The sequence below is a fragment of the Hyla sarda genome, chromosome 5 (genome assembly GCF_029499605.1).
Source record: "Hyla sarda isolate aHylSar1 chromosome 5, aHylSar1.hap1, whole genome shotgun sequence".
Taxonomy (NCBI): domain Eukaryota; kingdom Metazoa; phylum Chordata; class Amphibia; order Anura; family Hylidae; genus Hyla; species Hyla sarda.
The window spans coordinates 216,318,187-216,334,432 of NC_079193.1; the positions used below are offsets into that span (position 1 = coordinate 216,318,187).

At 46.1% G+C, this 16,246-nt stretch overlaps 1 protein-coding gene across 1 annotated transcript in view; it reads left to right on the plus strand.

Annotated features, from left to right (window-relative positions):
- The window catches only part of SNRNP48 (small nuclear ribonucleoprotein U11/U12 subunit 48), a 57,329-nt gene extending 42,856 nt beyond the window's left edge, over positions 1-14,473 (plus strand). Inside the window, exons 7-9 of the mRNA XM_056521119.1 lie at positions 4,932-5,038; positions 11,298-11,447; positions 14,284-14,473. Coding sequence (XP_056377094.1) covers positions 4,932-5,038; positions 11,298-11,447; positions 14,284-14,332 — 306 coding nt within the window. The 3' untranslated portion in view covers positions 14,333-14,473. The remainder of the gene's footprint in view (positions 1-4,931; positions 5,039-11,297; positions 11,448-14,283) is intronic.
- The last annotated feature ends 1,773 nt before the right edge of the window (positions 14,474-16,246 follow it).

Consider the following 16,246-nt stretch of genomic DNA (forward strand, 5'->3'; position numbering starts at 1 on the left):
CACAGTATGTTTGCTCATTGCATTTATATAGTAGGTATGCTCAGTGTTTTTATAATATGTACGCTCATAGCATTATACTGTGTGTACGCTCTTAGCATCACACGGTATGTACGCTCATAGCTTTACACGGTATGTATGCTAATAGCCGTTATACAGTACGGATGCTCATTGCATTTATACAATACGTACACTCATAGCATTACATGGTATGTACGCTCGTGGCATTATGCGGTATGTACGCTCGTGGCATTATGCAGTATGCATATGTTTGCTCATAGCGTTGTACGCTAGTGGCTGTTATACAGTACGGATGCTCATTGCATTCATACAATAAATACGCTCATAGCATTACATGACATGTACGCTCAAAGCATTACACGGCATGTATGCTCAAAGCATTACACGGCATGTATGCTCAAAGCATTACACGGCATGTATGCTCAAAGCATTACACGGCATGTATGCTCAAAGCATTACACGGCATGTATGCTCAAAGCATTACACGGCATGTATGCTCAAAGCATTACACGGCATGCACGCTCATAGCATTACACGGCATGCACGCTCATAGCATTACACGGCATGCACGCTCATAGCATTACACGGCATGCACGCTCATAGCATTACACGGCATGCACGCTCATAGCATTACACGGCATGCACGTTCATAGCATTACAAGGCATGCACGCTCATAGCATTACACGGCATGCACATAGTATTTATACATTACTTACGTGCTAGCATTCATGCGGTGCATATGCTCACAGCATTAAAGCGGTACATGGCGTGCTGTGCGCATGCTCATGGCATTCATACAGCATGTACGCTCATTGCTTTTACACAGTGTGCACATCTATACAATATGTACACTCATAGCCCTCTTACAGAAGGCACTCTCATAATATTCATACATTACATATGCTCATAACATTTATACAGTACGTACGCCCGCAGCAGTCATATATTACGTACACTCATAGCATTCATATATTACGTACGCTCATAATATATTGCGAAAGCTCATAGCATTTATCTAGCATTTGTTACTCATAGCATTTACATATTACGGACATTCATAGCATTTATTATAGCATGTACGCTTGTAGAATATATATTACGCACGCTCATAGCATTATATATTCGGTACGCTTATAGCATTTATATATCACAGACGCTCATATCTTCATTTCTTTTTATATGCTCTCTTAGTAGTAGTAACGTCAAGTACACGATCTGTCATTCTTACGCCCTCATAATAGTCATGTCATGTTTACGCCCTCATAGTCATTTCATTTATACTCTTTCATAGTAGTCACTTCAGGTATTTGCTCTCATAGCAGTTATTGCAGGTATACGCATAGTAGTAATTCTTACGCTCTCTTAGTGGTCACTTCATGTATTCACTCTTATAACAGTCATTTCATGCATACGCTCTTTTAGAAGTCATTTCTTACACTCGCACAAGTCATTTCATGTATACCCTCTCATAATAGTCATTTTTACGCTCTCACGGTTCTCACTTCATGGACACGCTATCATAGTAGTCATCTCATGTATACGCTTCCATAATAGTCATTCTTACGCTCTCATTGTCATTTCATGTATACGCTCTCATAGTAGTCATTCTTATGCTCTCTTAATAGTCATTGCACGTATACGCTCTCATAGTAGTCACTTCATGTATATGCTCTCATAGCAGACAGTTTATGTAGATGCTCTGAGTAGTCACTGCATTTATACATTCTCATAGTAGGCATTTCATATGCTCTCATGGTAGTCATTTCATGTGTATGCTAGCATAGTACTCACTTCATGTATACGCTCTCGTAGCAGCTATTTCATATATACGCTCTCATAGCAGTCATTTCATGTATACGCGCTCATAGTAGTCTTTCTCACGGTCTCAAAGGTGTCACTTCATATACACACTCATTGTATTCACTTTATGTATACGCTTTCATAGTATTCACTTTATGTATACGCTTTCATAGTATTCACTTCATGTTTACGCTCTCATAGTAGTCACTGCGGGCATACGCTCTTAGTAGTCATTTCGCGTTTACACTGTTAGTAGTCAATTCATGTATAGACTCTCAGGAGTCAACTAAGGTATTTGCGCTCATAGTAGTCTTTCACACACGCTCATAATAGTAGGGCACATGCTCTCATAGTGGTCTTTTCAGTAAATCAACACAAGTGGCATTCCTAACAGTACCTGACACGTCATCAGGTGAGAAGCGATTTTCATAATTATTGTTACTGACACGTTTTCAGAGCAATAATACCTCAACATATAGGTGGTTTTATCCCCACATTACCCGACATGTCTTCAGGTGGGACATGATTGGCTCAATTGTTATTATTGACACATCTTCAGAGTAACAATACCTTGACATAGAGGTTCTGGTAATCCCCACCGTAAGTTTAACAGTTATTGTTACTGACTCCTTCAGAGCAATAACATCTTGAGACACAGGTGGTTGTAGTCTCATGGTATTTGATGTATTTTGGTGGGATGCATCCTTGTGGTTTAAGCTTGGGCCGTAAGCTGCATACTGTAACTACAGCAGATATACCACGTACTTTACCATAGCATAGTTCATGCATGGCATGCGTTCCTTGTATACGTCCGCAATGGCAGATATGTCGGGCATGCCTGTGCTGTGCTATCTTTCTACACATATGATTTGCTATGGCACTGTTACTATTCAGTCAATATTACAGGGAATAAACGATGCATTCAGTTATCAACATTAGGCTGTTATAGTTTAGTCACACTTCTCTCATTCATGCCAGTCTATTACTGTCATTAGGCTGCCACGTTGGCATTGTGTTGGTTTCTCAGGTATTACAGTTTTCATAATTACCTTGGTCCCTTTCACATGTTCTCAGGTCACTCATGTTTAGGCTTATGCGAGCAGCATTTGTTTCTCAGGTTAATAGGTTTCTGGTGCTTACCATTTTATACGTTTTTAGCAGGTTGTACTAGGCATACAGTGGTAACAGTTATTGTCTGTGTATGCGGTAGCAGAGTTCTGTGAATGTTTGTGTTCATTTTTGGTTACAGCTCTCGCTCTGGGTTGGGGTTAAAAGCTAGGCGGAAGTGGTTTAGTGTTATAGATTTGGTGCTACAGGTTATAGATTTGTTTCTGGGCATGGTTATACGTTTATATACCCATCAAGCCTGCCACATCTTCAGGCTGTCATCTCGTCACTGGTAATCTTCTCACGTCTGTCACAATAGACGATTAGGGTCTCCCCCCCCCCCCCCCCCCCCCCACGTCTCCACAACAGCACCCATGAGATTATCTCCTCCTCCTAATTGGGACAGGAAAAAACACTGAGAGGTTAAATTCCCTACCCCTTCCTGTCCACACCAGTGTTTTTTCCTGTCCCTGTCAGGGAAGGAGCTGAGAGGTGCAGGGGGGTTTCTTACTCTCATGCATGAAGAAATTTAAGGTCCTTTCCGGGGCCTTGCAGACTCTTGGTGCAGGCATAGCACACCCCCTGTCTTTTTCTCCCCGTGGTCCGGTCCTCTTTGTAGGTACGCTCCGGGAGGATGGAGGCGGAGGGATGCCGCGGAAGCACTGTGTAGTGTGCGGGTCTCTGTACGGTCTCCTGTAGCGGTCTCTGCCTTCAACAAGGAGTTCTTTATCTCGCGCGAGCGCTTCCGGACGGTGATGCTGGCGTCTGACGTCACTTCCGGCCACACTGGGGCGGGGAATTTGAATCTGGAGACTGGCTTTTTTTTCCTATAAGAAGCCCCTCTCCCAGATGGAATCTGCTCTACCTCATTCCAGCGTTGGATAAGTTCCAGATCCTCCAGTGATCCCAGGATCCTCCCTGGCCCATCTTCATTGCATGGTGTTTTATCCTTCTCTTCCTTGTATTTTCAGGGAGACAAGGATTCTGCAGGTTCTTCGTTTAAACCGAAAAAAATCAAAACCTAAGAAATGTGTTATTTGCTATAAGGAGTTTCCTGAATCTGCTTCTAAACCTCTGTGTAAATCATGTATTGCATCAGTAGTAAAAGATGACTCTCCAACTCAAGAAATTAAATCCATGATTCATTCAGAGATACACTCTGCATTGGCCTCTTTTGCACCTGTTACCCCTGTGGCATCCACTACTTCGGTTAATGTCTCAGCTGTAAAAAAGACTAAAACGGTGTCTTTCGGATTCTGAAGAAAGTAAATCTCCAGAATTAGAAGGAGAATATGTGGAAAATCCTCATGAAGAGGAAGATTCCTCTTTGAAAAAATTCTTGTTTAATTCTGATGATATAGAATATAAACTCCATTCCCCCCTCCCCTTTGATCCCACCAGGGGGGCATCTCTGTCTCTGGCCCTCTTATCTGGTTGATTATATGATGGGACCAGAGTGCATGACTTCCTGCTGCTTCAAAAAGAGCCTTTGACTTCAAAGGAGATGTAAACAAGCAGCCAGACCCCCCCCCCCCCCCCCCACAATAAAATGCAATACACAAAACACAGTCTGAATGACCCCTCACCCATGTCTTAGTTTATACACAGATATAATTTATAATACACATATAGGATTTTAATAATCAGGCCTTGGGCCTGACAATTACATTAAATGTATTCTCCTGTGTCAGTGTACCTGTCATTTAATAAGAAAAATTAAACAAAAGAACAAAACAAAACCTTTTGACATGTCACAGAGGCATCACCGATTATTAGAATGAGGGGTAAGAAGCAGCACACCTTAGCACACTTCACTCCCTGGCTCTCCATGATCTTCATGACATCCATGGAGTGCAAAGCTCTACCATGCACTTCTCCCTGCGCATTCTACTGATCAGTTTATCAAAACTTTTTGCAGGTCTCTGTGTCATGTTAGCTTTTTATAAATGACAGGTACACTTTGATCCATCTAAAAATAAAATATTTTTTTTTTGTTTCTTTCCAGATAATACGAGATGTCATTAATGTACATATGGAAGAACTGAGTGGAAAATGGCATGATGAAATCCAGGATGATGCTTGCTCCTCAATGTCGTCTTCCTCAATAAAAAGGTAAATAGAATAAGTGTCCATTGTAAATGTAGTACTGTAGCAGGGGCGTAGTTGGATGCAGCGGGTTACCTGCTGCAAGTTTCAACTGTGTAAACGTACCATCAGGGCGGTTTTTAGCTCAAGTAATGATGAAAACCATGTTTATTCTTTATTGTTAGATACTTCTATGTGATTTGAGGTTGTGTATCAGTGCTTCTTCGCAACTGATAACCGGTCAGTTTTGGTTGACCCTAGTTAAGCCAGTTTCAGACTGGCGTTCAATACAGCTGCATTCTGGTATCCAAACCACAGCTGCAAGTCACGGCCCAACTTTGGGTCTATTGACCTGAAGGCATCATAGATTCCTATAAATCTTTCAGTTTGAGTTATGGAGCCTGTGGATGGGCCAGGATTTAAGGCCATGATACAGACACCGAAATGGATCTTGTATCACTGTTGTCTGAAACAGCTTTAGGCTGGGTTCACACTACGTTTTCTCCCATACGGGAGCGCATACGGCAGGGGGGAGCTAAAACCTCGCACTTCCGTATGCGCTCCCGTATGTCATTCATTTCAATGAGCCGGCCGGAGTGAAACGTTCGGTCGGCTCATTTTTGCGCCGTATGCGCTTTTACAACCGGACCTAAAACTGTGGTCAACCACTGTTTTAGGTCCGGTTGTAAAAGCGCATATGGCGCAAAAATGAGCCGACCGGACCGAACGTTTCACTCCGGCCGGCTCATTGAAATGAATGACATACGGGAGCGCATACGGTGGCATACGGGAGCGCGAGGTTTTAGCTCCCCCCTGCCGTATGCGCTCCCGTATGGGAGAAAACGTAGTGTGAACCCACCCTTACACTGTAAATCTTTTCCCTTGGGGAAGGAAAGGCTTGTAAGTTTGCTGTGATATGCAGCATTTCTTGATCGGCTCCATTGGGGGACACAGAAACCGTGGGTATGTGCTGCTGCCACTAGGAGGCTTGACACTAGGCAACAAGACAAGTTGGCCCCTCCCAGCAGGATATACCCGCCCACAGGTACCTGAGCTAATCGGTTTTAGCTTATTGTCAGTAGGAGGCAGACACAGGTATGGAGTTCACCAGACCTGGTCGCTTATTTTTTCTTATTTTTGAGTTTAGGGATGTATAGTTAGAATTTTCTCTCCCTTTTATTTCTCTCTTTTTAGGTGGGGTCTCAGGAACATAGCATTCACTGTTTCCCCATTTGCGAAGAAGGGGCACAGGCATCGAGTTATACACTGTCAACCCCTTCTCGCCACCGGTCAGCACCTGGGGTTGTACCTCTGGGTCCGGATCCCCCCCTACCCTCCCTGCTCGTCTCGCTGTTTCAGCCCGGCATGATGCAGGTGTTTACTAGCTGACTGAAGACTTCATTAGGAAAAGTTTTCTAAGGACAAAGTGAGTATTTCTCTCCCTTTCTTTTCAGGTTTCTAGCCCTTCTCAGGATTCTAAACCTCTGTACCCCCCTATTTGTAGCCCACTCCTTTTTATTCACTCTGGGGACAGTCTCCTGCTTGGCCATTCTGAACATTGAGGACAGAAACAGTGGTGCAGGACATTTCAATAAGTGTTTTTTACATTATTAAGCGCATTCTTGCTTTGTGCGCATGCGCCTGGCATATTTTCGCATCGATCGGCGCGCCGGAGCTTATGTTCTCTTCTCAGCTGCGTTGTTTGCAAACTGACGACAGCTCTTTTCTCCTGCCCGCACTTTCTTTAATATACGGCATTCAGTTTTTTTTTTTATGATGGCCGCAACGCGTTCTCCACACTGAGTTTTAGCTCCGCCTACTACCGGCTGGCAGGCATTCCGGCCCTATAGCGCACGTATTGGGGGCTTTGGTTAACTACCTATCAGGGCAGGGGTCATTTGAACCAATGAGGGCCTGGCTGGTCCTGCCCCCTCCTTCTCATTGGGCTAGCCCACCCCCTCCCTCTCTCTCTATTCTCTGCGGAGGACCGGCTTTTCTTCACACAGCCTGCTTCTTCTCTTCCTGAGGGACACAGACACTGGGTGAGACTGCTCCATTTTTACTTTTGGTTGCACTATGTCCAAACCCAGAACTGCCCCCCCCCCCTCCTCAGACAGGTCCCTGCGGCCCTGGTCACCTATTACGCCTGTGTAGGCTGCAAAACTAAAATGCCTTGTGGTTCTGCTTAACCCACTTGTCCTTCCTGCGCTACTGCACGCCCCGGCCCTCCTGGTGTATCTTCACAGGACGTTCCACCAGAACCTATGGGCTCTGCTCTCCCTCCGGAATGGGTATCTTCCCTTTTACAGTCTATTTCAGACTTGGCGCAGGTTTCCCATTCCGTGATGACCGCTTTGGAGAGGTCTTCCTTACACCAGAGTCCGAAATAGGCGCTCTCCTCATAGGTCTCACTCCTCTTCCCCGACACCACGAAAACGCCCCTCTTCTAAGGGCCACTCTCCTGGTCACCGCCTTAGGTCTCCAGATCTGCGTACCAGGTCCGTTTCGCCTTCATCCAAGGCGATCTCCACCTGCTCCCACTCTCCTGGGGAACTGGAAGATGAGGCGTCAGGTTCTGCCTCTGACACCTTTTTTAATTTGACTCCTTACTGGAAACAGCATGGAAGCATCCTGACAAGCACTTTCTAGGGACAAAGAAGGTTCAAGCACAGTTTCCTTTTGCCCAGGACCTCGTTGCAAGATGGACATCTCCACCAACCATGGATCCTCCGGTTTCCTGCCTGTCAAAGGTGACTACTCTGCCATTGGCAGATGCAGCTTCCTTTTTAAGGACCCTGCGGACAAGAGGTTCGAAAATCTGGCAAAATTTGCCTTTGAAGCAGCAGTTTCATCTTACTTCCTACCTTCGCTTCTGCTTGGGTGTCAAAAGCCCTTTCTGTCTTGGCTTCTCAACCCAGGGCATTTTGTCTGGGGCCCCTTTGGAAGATTTGGTGGATCTCCAATGCTGGAGACTTTTTGTGATCTGCTTCTATGCAGTCGGCCCGTTGTATGGCTTTTGCCACAGGTAATCTAGTGGCAGTTTGTCATTCCATGTGGCTTGAGGCCTGGGACGCTGATGCCGCTTCCAGGAAATCTCTCACTGAGCTTCCTTTTACTGGGTCTTGACTTTTTGCAAAACGCCTGGATGAGATTATCTCAGACTTGAGGTAAGAGCTCCTTATTACTATAGAATAAGTTTAGCCGTACCGACTCCCGAAGGAAGTCGACAACCTTCGGGTCACCTCGGTTCTATGGCTCGAGACCAGACTGGCACCGTCAAAGGATAAGAAGGCTCCTATTTTCAAGACCCATCCTTCCTGGAAATTGGATAACCGTTCCAGCTATTTCGTGGCCAAGTCGGGCATCTGTAAGCCTCCCTCTGCCTGAAGGGACTCCCCCACGCAAAGATTCTTCTCGGGTGGGAGGGCGTTTGTCTCTTTTTCGGGACGTTTGGTCTGCACCCATGCAGGACTCTTGGGTCCAAGATGTTGTTTCCAACAGATATCGTATCGAGTTTGCTTCCTTTTCCAAGGGTTTGCTTTTTTTTTTATTTTTTATTTCCCGCTCGCCCCAGTTCCTCCCAGGGAGCGTTTTTTGGGCTTCTATTCGAACCTGTCTGTGGTTCCCAAGAAAGGGGGTTCCGTCCGCCTGATCCCTACCTGGATGACCTCCTGGTCAAGGCTCCAACCAGAGCCCAGAATCAAGAGAGTCTCCTTCTCACTCTTCAGACCTTGTCCCGTTTCGGCTGGGTGCTCAATCAGGACAAGTCCAACCTGACTCCCACCCAGTCTCTAATCTTCCTGGGACTCCAGTTCAACACGGCGACCGCCTGGCTTCCGCTGGACAAGCGCCTTGCTCTGTTATCAGGAGTTCGTATTCTCCAGCGTCCTGTTCCAGTTTCCATTTGGTTCTGCATGGAAGTCCTGGGTCGGATGGTGGCGGCCATGGAAGCCGTTCCTTTTGCCCAGTTTCATTATCGCCCTCTTCAAATTTCTCTTCTGTCCCGGTGGGACAACTCTCCGCTATCCCTCGATCACAGGATCATTCTTCCTTCCAGGACTTGTCAGTCCCTTCTGTGGTGGCTTCGGTCCCCTCTTCTTCATTAGGGATGATCCTTTCTGCCCCTCAACTGACAGGTCATCACGACTGATGCCAGTCTTCAGGGACCTAACTGTCCAGTACCTTTAGTCCTCCCGGGAAGCTCTTCTCCCAATCTACATCCTGGAACTCAGGGCAATCTACCTTTTTGCCTCCGCTATTGGGAACACCTGTTCATGTCCAGTCAGACAACTCCACAGCTGTGGCGTATGTCAATCGCCAGGGTGGCACACGCTGCTCAGCGGCGATGGCCGAGGTCTCAAAGATCTTTCTCCGGGCAGAGCTCAGAGTTCCCTCCATCTCGGCGATCCACATACCAAGGGTGAAAAATTTGGAGGCAGACTTACTCAGCTGCTCCTTAGCCGACCCTGTCGAGTGGTTTCTTCATCCAGAGGTGTTTGCGGATATCTGCAACCTCTGGGGCACCCCGGACGCGGACCTGTTTGCATCCCGCCACAACCAAAATGATCCTCGCTTTGTGGCAGGTCCTGGGATCCCTTGGCCCTAGCCTTGGACGCCCTGGTGGTTCCTTGGTCGCACTTCGTCCCCTATCTCTTCCCTCCTATTCCTCTCCTTCCCAGGGTCCTGAGGGAGCTCAAAGCGGAGGGCATTCCCACCATTCTCATGGCTCCGGACTGGCCCAGGCGGGCATGGTACGCCAACATGGTTTGTCTAGAGGATGACATGCCACTACACCTCCCAGTTCGTCCTGACCTGCTCTCTCAGGATCCCCGTTGCCACCCCAATTTACAGTCTCTGCATTTGACGGCGTGGCGTTTGAGACCGTGGTTCTGATGGCCAGGGGGTTCTCTCCCCAAGTAGTTGGCACTGATCAAGGCGCGCAAGCCCTCCTCTGCGAAGATTTACCACCATACTTGGCGGTCTTATTTTCATTAGGATGAAGCTCACTCCTTTTCTCCAGTTACGTTCTCTCTTCCACAACTTCTTTCCTTTTCACAGTCGGGGCTGGAACAACGCTTGGCTCTCAGTTCCCTTAAGGGACAAGTTTCGTCGCTCTCCATCCTCTTTCAGTGTCCCCTGGCGTCCGATCCTCATATCCGGACTTTTCTGCAGGGTGTTGTTCATGTGGCTCCGCCTTACAGATATCCTACTCCACCTTGGGATCTAAATTTGGTTCTCAGTGCCCTACAGTGTACTCCCTACAAACCTCTCCAGGACGTTCCTCTTCGTATCCTTTCCTGGAAGGTGGCCTTCCTCATTGGGGTAACTTTCATTAGGAGAGTTTCTGAGCTGGCAGCTCTCTCCTGCCATTCTCCCTTCCTGGTCTTACACCAGGACAAGGTTGTTTTTCGTCCAGTCCCGTCCTTTCTGCCTAAGGTGGTCTCCGCCTTTCACCTAAATGAGGACATCGTCCTTCCGTCCTTTTTGTCCTGCTCCATCTCATCCCAGGGAACATTTGCTTCATGGTCTTGATGTGGTATGGGCTGTTCAGACTTGCCTTTCAGTCACTTCTTCTTTTTGCCAGAATGACTCCTCCTTTGTGCTTACAGAGGGTCATGGTAAGGCGCTTCCTGCTTCGAAGGCGACCATTTCACAGTGGATCTTTTCTGCCATTTCGGAAGCTTACCACTGCAAGGGGAAGACTTCTCCTTTCAGGGTCTTGGCTCATTCCACTCTTTCTGTCGGGGCCTCCTGAGCTCTCCACAACAGGGCTTCAACCCTGCAAATTTGTAAGGCGGCCACCTGGTCGTCATTACACACGTTTACGAACTTTTACCAGGTACATACCTTTGCATCTGCTGATGCTGGTCTGAGCTGCAAGGTGTTGCAGGCGGCTCTGGTCCAGCCTTCCACCGAAGACCTAAGTTGCTTAAATTTTTTGCCCACCCCAGGGACTTCTTTGGTTTGTCCCACGGTTTTTGTGCCCCCCAATGAAGCTGATCTAGAAAAGTAGATTTTTATGCTTACAGTAAAATCTTTCTCGGAGGATTCATTGGGGGACACGCCACCCACCCATTTGTTTCTTTACCTGTCAGTCCTCTCCTACTGCTCTGGGACTAAACTGATTAGCTCAGATGTCAGATCTGGGATAAGGCCTCCAGTACACAAGTAGATTATTATTATTATTGTGAATATTTTACAGTCAGTCTAATGCAGTATAGTGCGTTCAAAAGTGTTTTTGTGTGAAACAATTGCCTTTTAACTGTTATATTTTCTGCTTCTCTAGACGGGAGCGATCTGGATCTACAGACTCGCGACAATCTGGGGGAAGTTACAGAGACAGACATCGATCTGGACGCAAAAGAGAGCGCAGCAGTAGTCCACGAAGACATCGCAGTAGGGACAGGGAGAAGGATTCTAGACATAAAAAAAACAGGCAAGATTGTATTTTGTTTTTTGCTGCACATTATACATTGAATGTTTTAAAGGGTGTTCCTTAGGCTTATAAAATAGCAGTATAAATTCCTGCCTAAGTAAAAGTTCTAAATCATAATATACTTTAGCTTCAATTTCTTATCATTTTCAGTATCTTTTGTTTGCTTTAGTGAGTGCAACCTGTGCATGTACACATTTCTGTTTTCAAACTGGTACATAGCTAATCCTGCTCTAAGCTTCTAGGTGGATGCTGTTGTATCTCTTGTAGGCAATGCTCTCTGAGCTAAATACATCAGTAACAGAAGCATAAATCCCTCTGGTAGTTCGCAAAGTGGCAATCTGGAGTCCAGGCGGAAACTAATGCATCAGTTTTTTAGTTTACCCCTTAAGGACCAAGGGAGTACATGTATGCCCTGAGTCCACACCCTGTCTATAATGCGGGGTCACGCCATGACCCTGTGTCATAGCGGGTTGGGCCTGCCTCTGAGAATGCAACCCTTGGCTAATAGCGGGCGTCGCAGATCGCGGTGCCGCGCGCTATTAACCCATTAGACGCAGTGTTCAAAGTTGATCGCTGCGTCTAAAGTTGTAAAAATGCAACCCCAGCAGCTCAGTCTCGCTGATCTGGACCATCGTGGTGAAATCAGCTAGGACGCATCAGGAGGGTCTGACTAGGACGCATCAGTAGGTTCTGAGGGAATGACTTCTCCGTGCCTGAGATCCAGGCAGGAGCAGTCAAGCGGCAGAATCACTGATCAATGTTATCCTATGGGATAATAATGATCAGTGTGTGCAGTTTTCTTGCCCCTAGAGGGGGCTATAACACTAGATAAAAAAGTGGAAAAAAAGTTAATAAAGATGATTTAACCCCTCCCCTAATAAGTCCGAATCACCCCCCTTTTCCCATAAAAAAAAAAGTGTAAATAAAAATAAACATGTGGTATCGCTGTGAGCGGAAATGTCCAAACTATAACATTATATTGTTAGTTAAACTGCACGGTCAATGGTTTAGGCGCAAAAAAATTCCAAAGTCCAAAATAGCGTATTTTTGGTCACTTGTTATACCATAAAAGAATGAATAAAAAGCAAACAAAAAGTCTGATCAAAACAAAAATGGTACCAATAAAATACCAATAAAAACAGATAATGGCTCAAAAAATTGCCCTCATACTGCCCAATACTGAAAGTATAAATTTTCCTGCATGTAGTTATGATTTTTTTCAGAAGTAAGACAAAATCAAACCTATATAAGTATGGTATCAATTTAATTGTATGGACCTACAGAATAAAGACAAGGTGTTGTTTTTACAGAAAAATTCACTGCATAGAAACAGAAGCCCCCAAAATTTACAAAATTGTGTTTTTTCTTCAATTTGGTCGCACAATGATTTTTTTATTCCGTTTCCCTATAGATTTTTGGGTAAAATGACTGATGTCGTTACAAAGTAGAATTGGTGGTGCAAAAAAGTAAGGCATCATATGGATTTTTAGGTGCAAAATTGAAAGTTTTATGGTTTTTAAATGGTAAGGATGAAAAAACTGAAAACCAGTTTTCTGCCTTTAAATGTAAAGAATGTTCCCATTTACTAACTGTAAAGATACATCCTAAATTTGGTAAGAAATTGAAACAGAAGCTGTATAAAAACCGGTTGCCCCTCATTTTCAGAGACTCTTTAGAAGATGAAAACAAAATCTTGATTGGTTGCTATGGGCAATTAATCTTTTTATTGTACTAGATTTGACTATATATATTTTAAAGTTTTAGAAGAATTATTAATAATTAGATTTTATCACCAGAGGTGCCCTACTTTCTGAAATCTCTTGCCATATAAAATGTTAAGATGTGTAATACATGTGTGTCTAGTTTAGCATCTATAAATAAGATTAGAGCTTTTTTTCCATTGCATACATTTTGGTATATCAATACCGTATTTATCGGCGTATAACATGCACTTATTAGGCTAAAATTTTTAGCCTAAAGTCTACCTGCGTGTTATACTCCGATAAGCCGCTGCAGCCAGGGGGAGAGAAGCGGCGCCGGCAATGGGGCAGCGGCGCCGATAGCCAGGGGGAGAGAAGGGGCAGAGGCACCCATTGCCGGTGCCGCTGCCCCGTTGCCTCCCCCATCCCCGGTTGTATGATTACCTGTTGCCGGGGTCTGGTCCGCGCTGCTTCAGGCCTCCGGTGTGCGTCCCCTGGGTCGTTGCTATGCGCTGCACAGCGCGGCGCATTGACGAGTGACATCATTGCGTCTTGCAACTCATAGCAACGACGCAGGGGACGCACACCGGAGGCCTGAAGCAGCGCAGACCCGACCTCGGCAACAGGTAATTATACAACCGGGGATGGGGGAGGCAATGGGGCAGCGGCGCCGGCAATGGCTGCCCCTTCTCTCCCCCTGGCTATCAGCGCCACTGCCCCATTGCCGGCGCCACTTCTCTCCCCCTGGCTATCGGCGCCTGCAATGGGGCGCCGGCACCGATAGTCAGGGGGGAGAGAACTGGCAGCTGCACCGATAGCCAGGGGGAGAGAAGGGCCGGCAGCAGGGCTCTAGGCCCCAGGAAAGGCAGGGGGAGAGAAGCAGGCAGCGACGGCCCCTCTCCCCCTGCCTTTCCTGGGGGTGTATCGGGGTATATGCATGCACACACACGCACCCTCATTTTACCAAGGATATTTGGGTAAAAAACTTTTTTTACCCAAATATCCTTGGTAAAATGAGGGTGCGTGTTATAGGCCGGTGCTTGGTATACCCCGATAAATACGGTACTTTACTGCAGATCCATCCAGACAAGATTAAATTGACAAAGTATTTAAAGGTTTTCTTTCTTTCATATCAGGGATGAAGATAAAGATCACAGCTACAAGAGGAACAGGAGGGCTAAGTAGACACTATTAGTGTAGCACCCTTTTGGATGATATTGTTCAGCATAAGTGATTGTTATCCTTTATGAAATTTGTTGCTAAATGTATTTTATATTGATAAGTAAATGCATTGAAGTATGTCATTAAAAAAGAAGCAATCTCTTATTCCTGTGTCAATCCTTATTCTACATAAAATTATTTTAAAGGTGACAGTTCATTGCTTTGATGAGAATACTCTCACTATCCAGAATCTACAATTCCTGCTTTTTTAGAAATGCATGTTTGCATTAATAAACTTTGCAAGATAATTTTCACAATGAAATATTCATCAGGAGCCCTACTAGCATAATTGCTTCTTTCAGAATGTTGAACCTATGACATCTGAGCCACAACCACATTGCAACACCAGCTTACAGTGCAAATATTAAACTTTTTCTTGGTCTGCACTCTGCCCCTCCCCCTCTGCCCAGCCCTATATAAATTACCAGGAAGCTGCTGAGGGCCCTTTCCTTTCTGGCAACCTCCCAGTCGGACTGGGAGCACATGGTAAGTGAGCTTTTACACCTTGTTCTCACTGGTGTGGTGCTGTGCGGCATCCATTGCTGCCGCGGCACTTTGTCTATGGGGAGGCGCGGCCCAGGGACTGGTTTGAGTGGCATTTGGGCTGCTCTGCCAGTGGGTCGTTCCCCCTGTGGGCACTGATGTTGCGGTGGTGGTCGCCGCCCAGTTCTATGCCATTTTATGCAAGGGACATTAGGGACCCACTACATACAGGTGGCCTTATTGTGACTAGTGGGCTTGTACTTTGATCATAAAGTACACTAACGACCTGTTAGTTTAGTAAATATTGCTGAGAAGCATTAGATCATTGTGCATGTTGTGGATGTGCGACCATGTCTGTTTTCTCTATTTGAATTCGCAAATATTAAACTGCTGCAGTGGAGAGTGATGGTGTTACATGCAGACGTGCCACATATTACCATAATTATTTAATTTACTGTAGAACTCCCAACAGTTTTGTTGTGTAATAATTCTAATGCACTGTTTTTCTCTATCGGCTCCATTGGGGGACACAGACCGTGGGTGTATCTTGCTGTCTCTAGGAGGTGTGACACTATGGTAATAAAAAAAAGTCAGCTCCTCCCAGCAGGATATACCCGCCTTCAGGCTCTGAGCTAGTCAGTTTAAGCTTAGTGTCTGAAGGAGGTGGACGGGTCTGGTTTTCTCCAGACCTGGTCTTCTGTTTTTTGTTTTCCTAGTATAGGGACGTGTTAGTTTTTTATTCCTTTTTCTTTTCTGTTTTCAGGTGGGGACTCAGGAACTGCGGTTCACTGTTTCCCCATTGCGAGTAAGGGGGCACAGACATTGCGTATACGCGCTGTTAACCCCCCCTCGCCAACGGTCAGCACCTGGGTGGTACCTCATGGGTCCGGGTCCCCCTATTTTTCCTGCTCGCCTCGCTCGGGCATAGCAGCCAGGCGTGATGCAGGTAACTAAAGCTGACTGAAGACTTCACTGGAGACTTCGTTAGGCAAGTTCTTCTGACTGAGGTAAGTACTTTCCCTCTTTCTCCTCAGGTAGGACAAGTCCCGGGACCGGACTTGCAACTGCTGGAGACCCCCTGTTTCTGGCCCACCTTTTAATGTTGGGCTGGCTTACTGGGAATGGATTTTATTCTGGGGGAGCAGTGGCACTCTGAGGGGGAATGTATGTTCTGTTTAGCACTGTGAGCAGTGGCACTCTGAGGGGGCATGTATGTTATATTGGCTCTGTGTGTGAACAGCGCCTTGTTTGCAAGCCGCGGTGCCAGTTCGGGCCGGCTTACTTCCATTTTCGCCGCCAGAGCCTTATATGCGGCTGATAGCCGCGGCGCTGGTACGAGCCGGGCACCGGCTTACTTTTGTTTTCTCTGGCAGTCTCTGCTGTCGTCTTAACCGC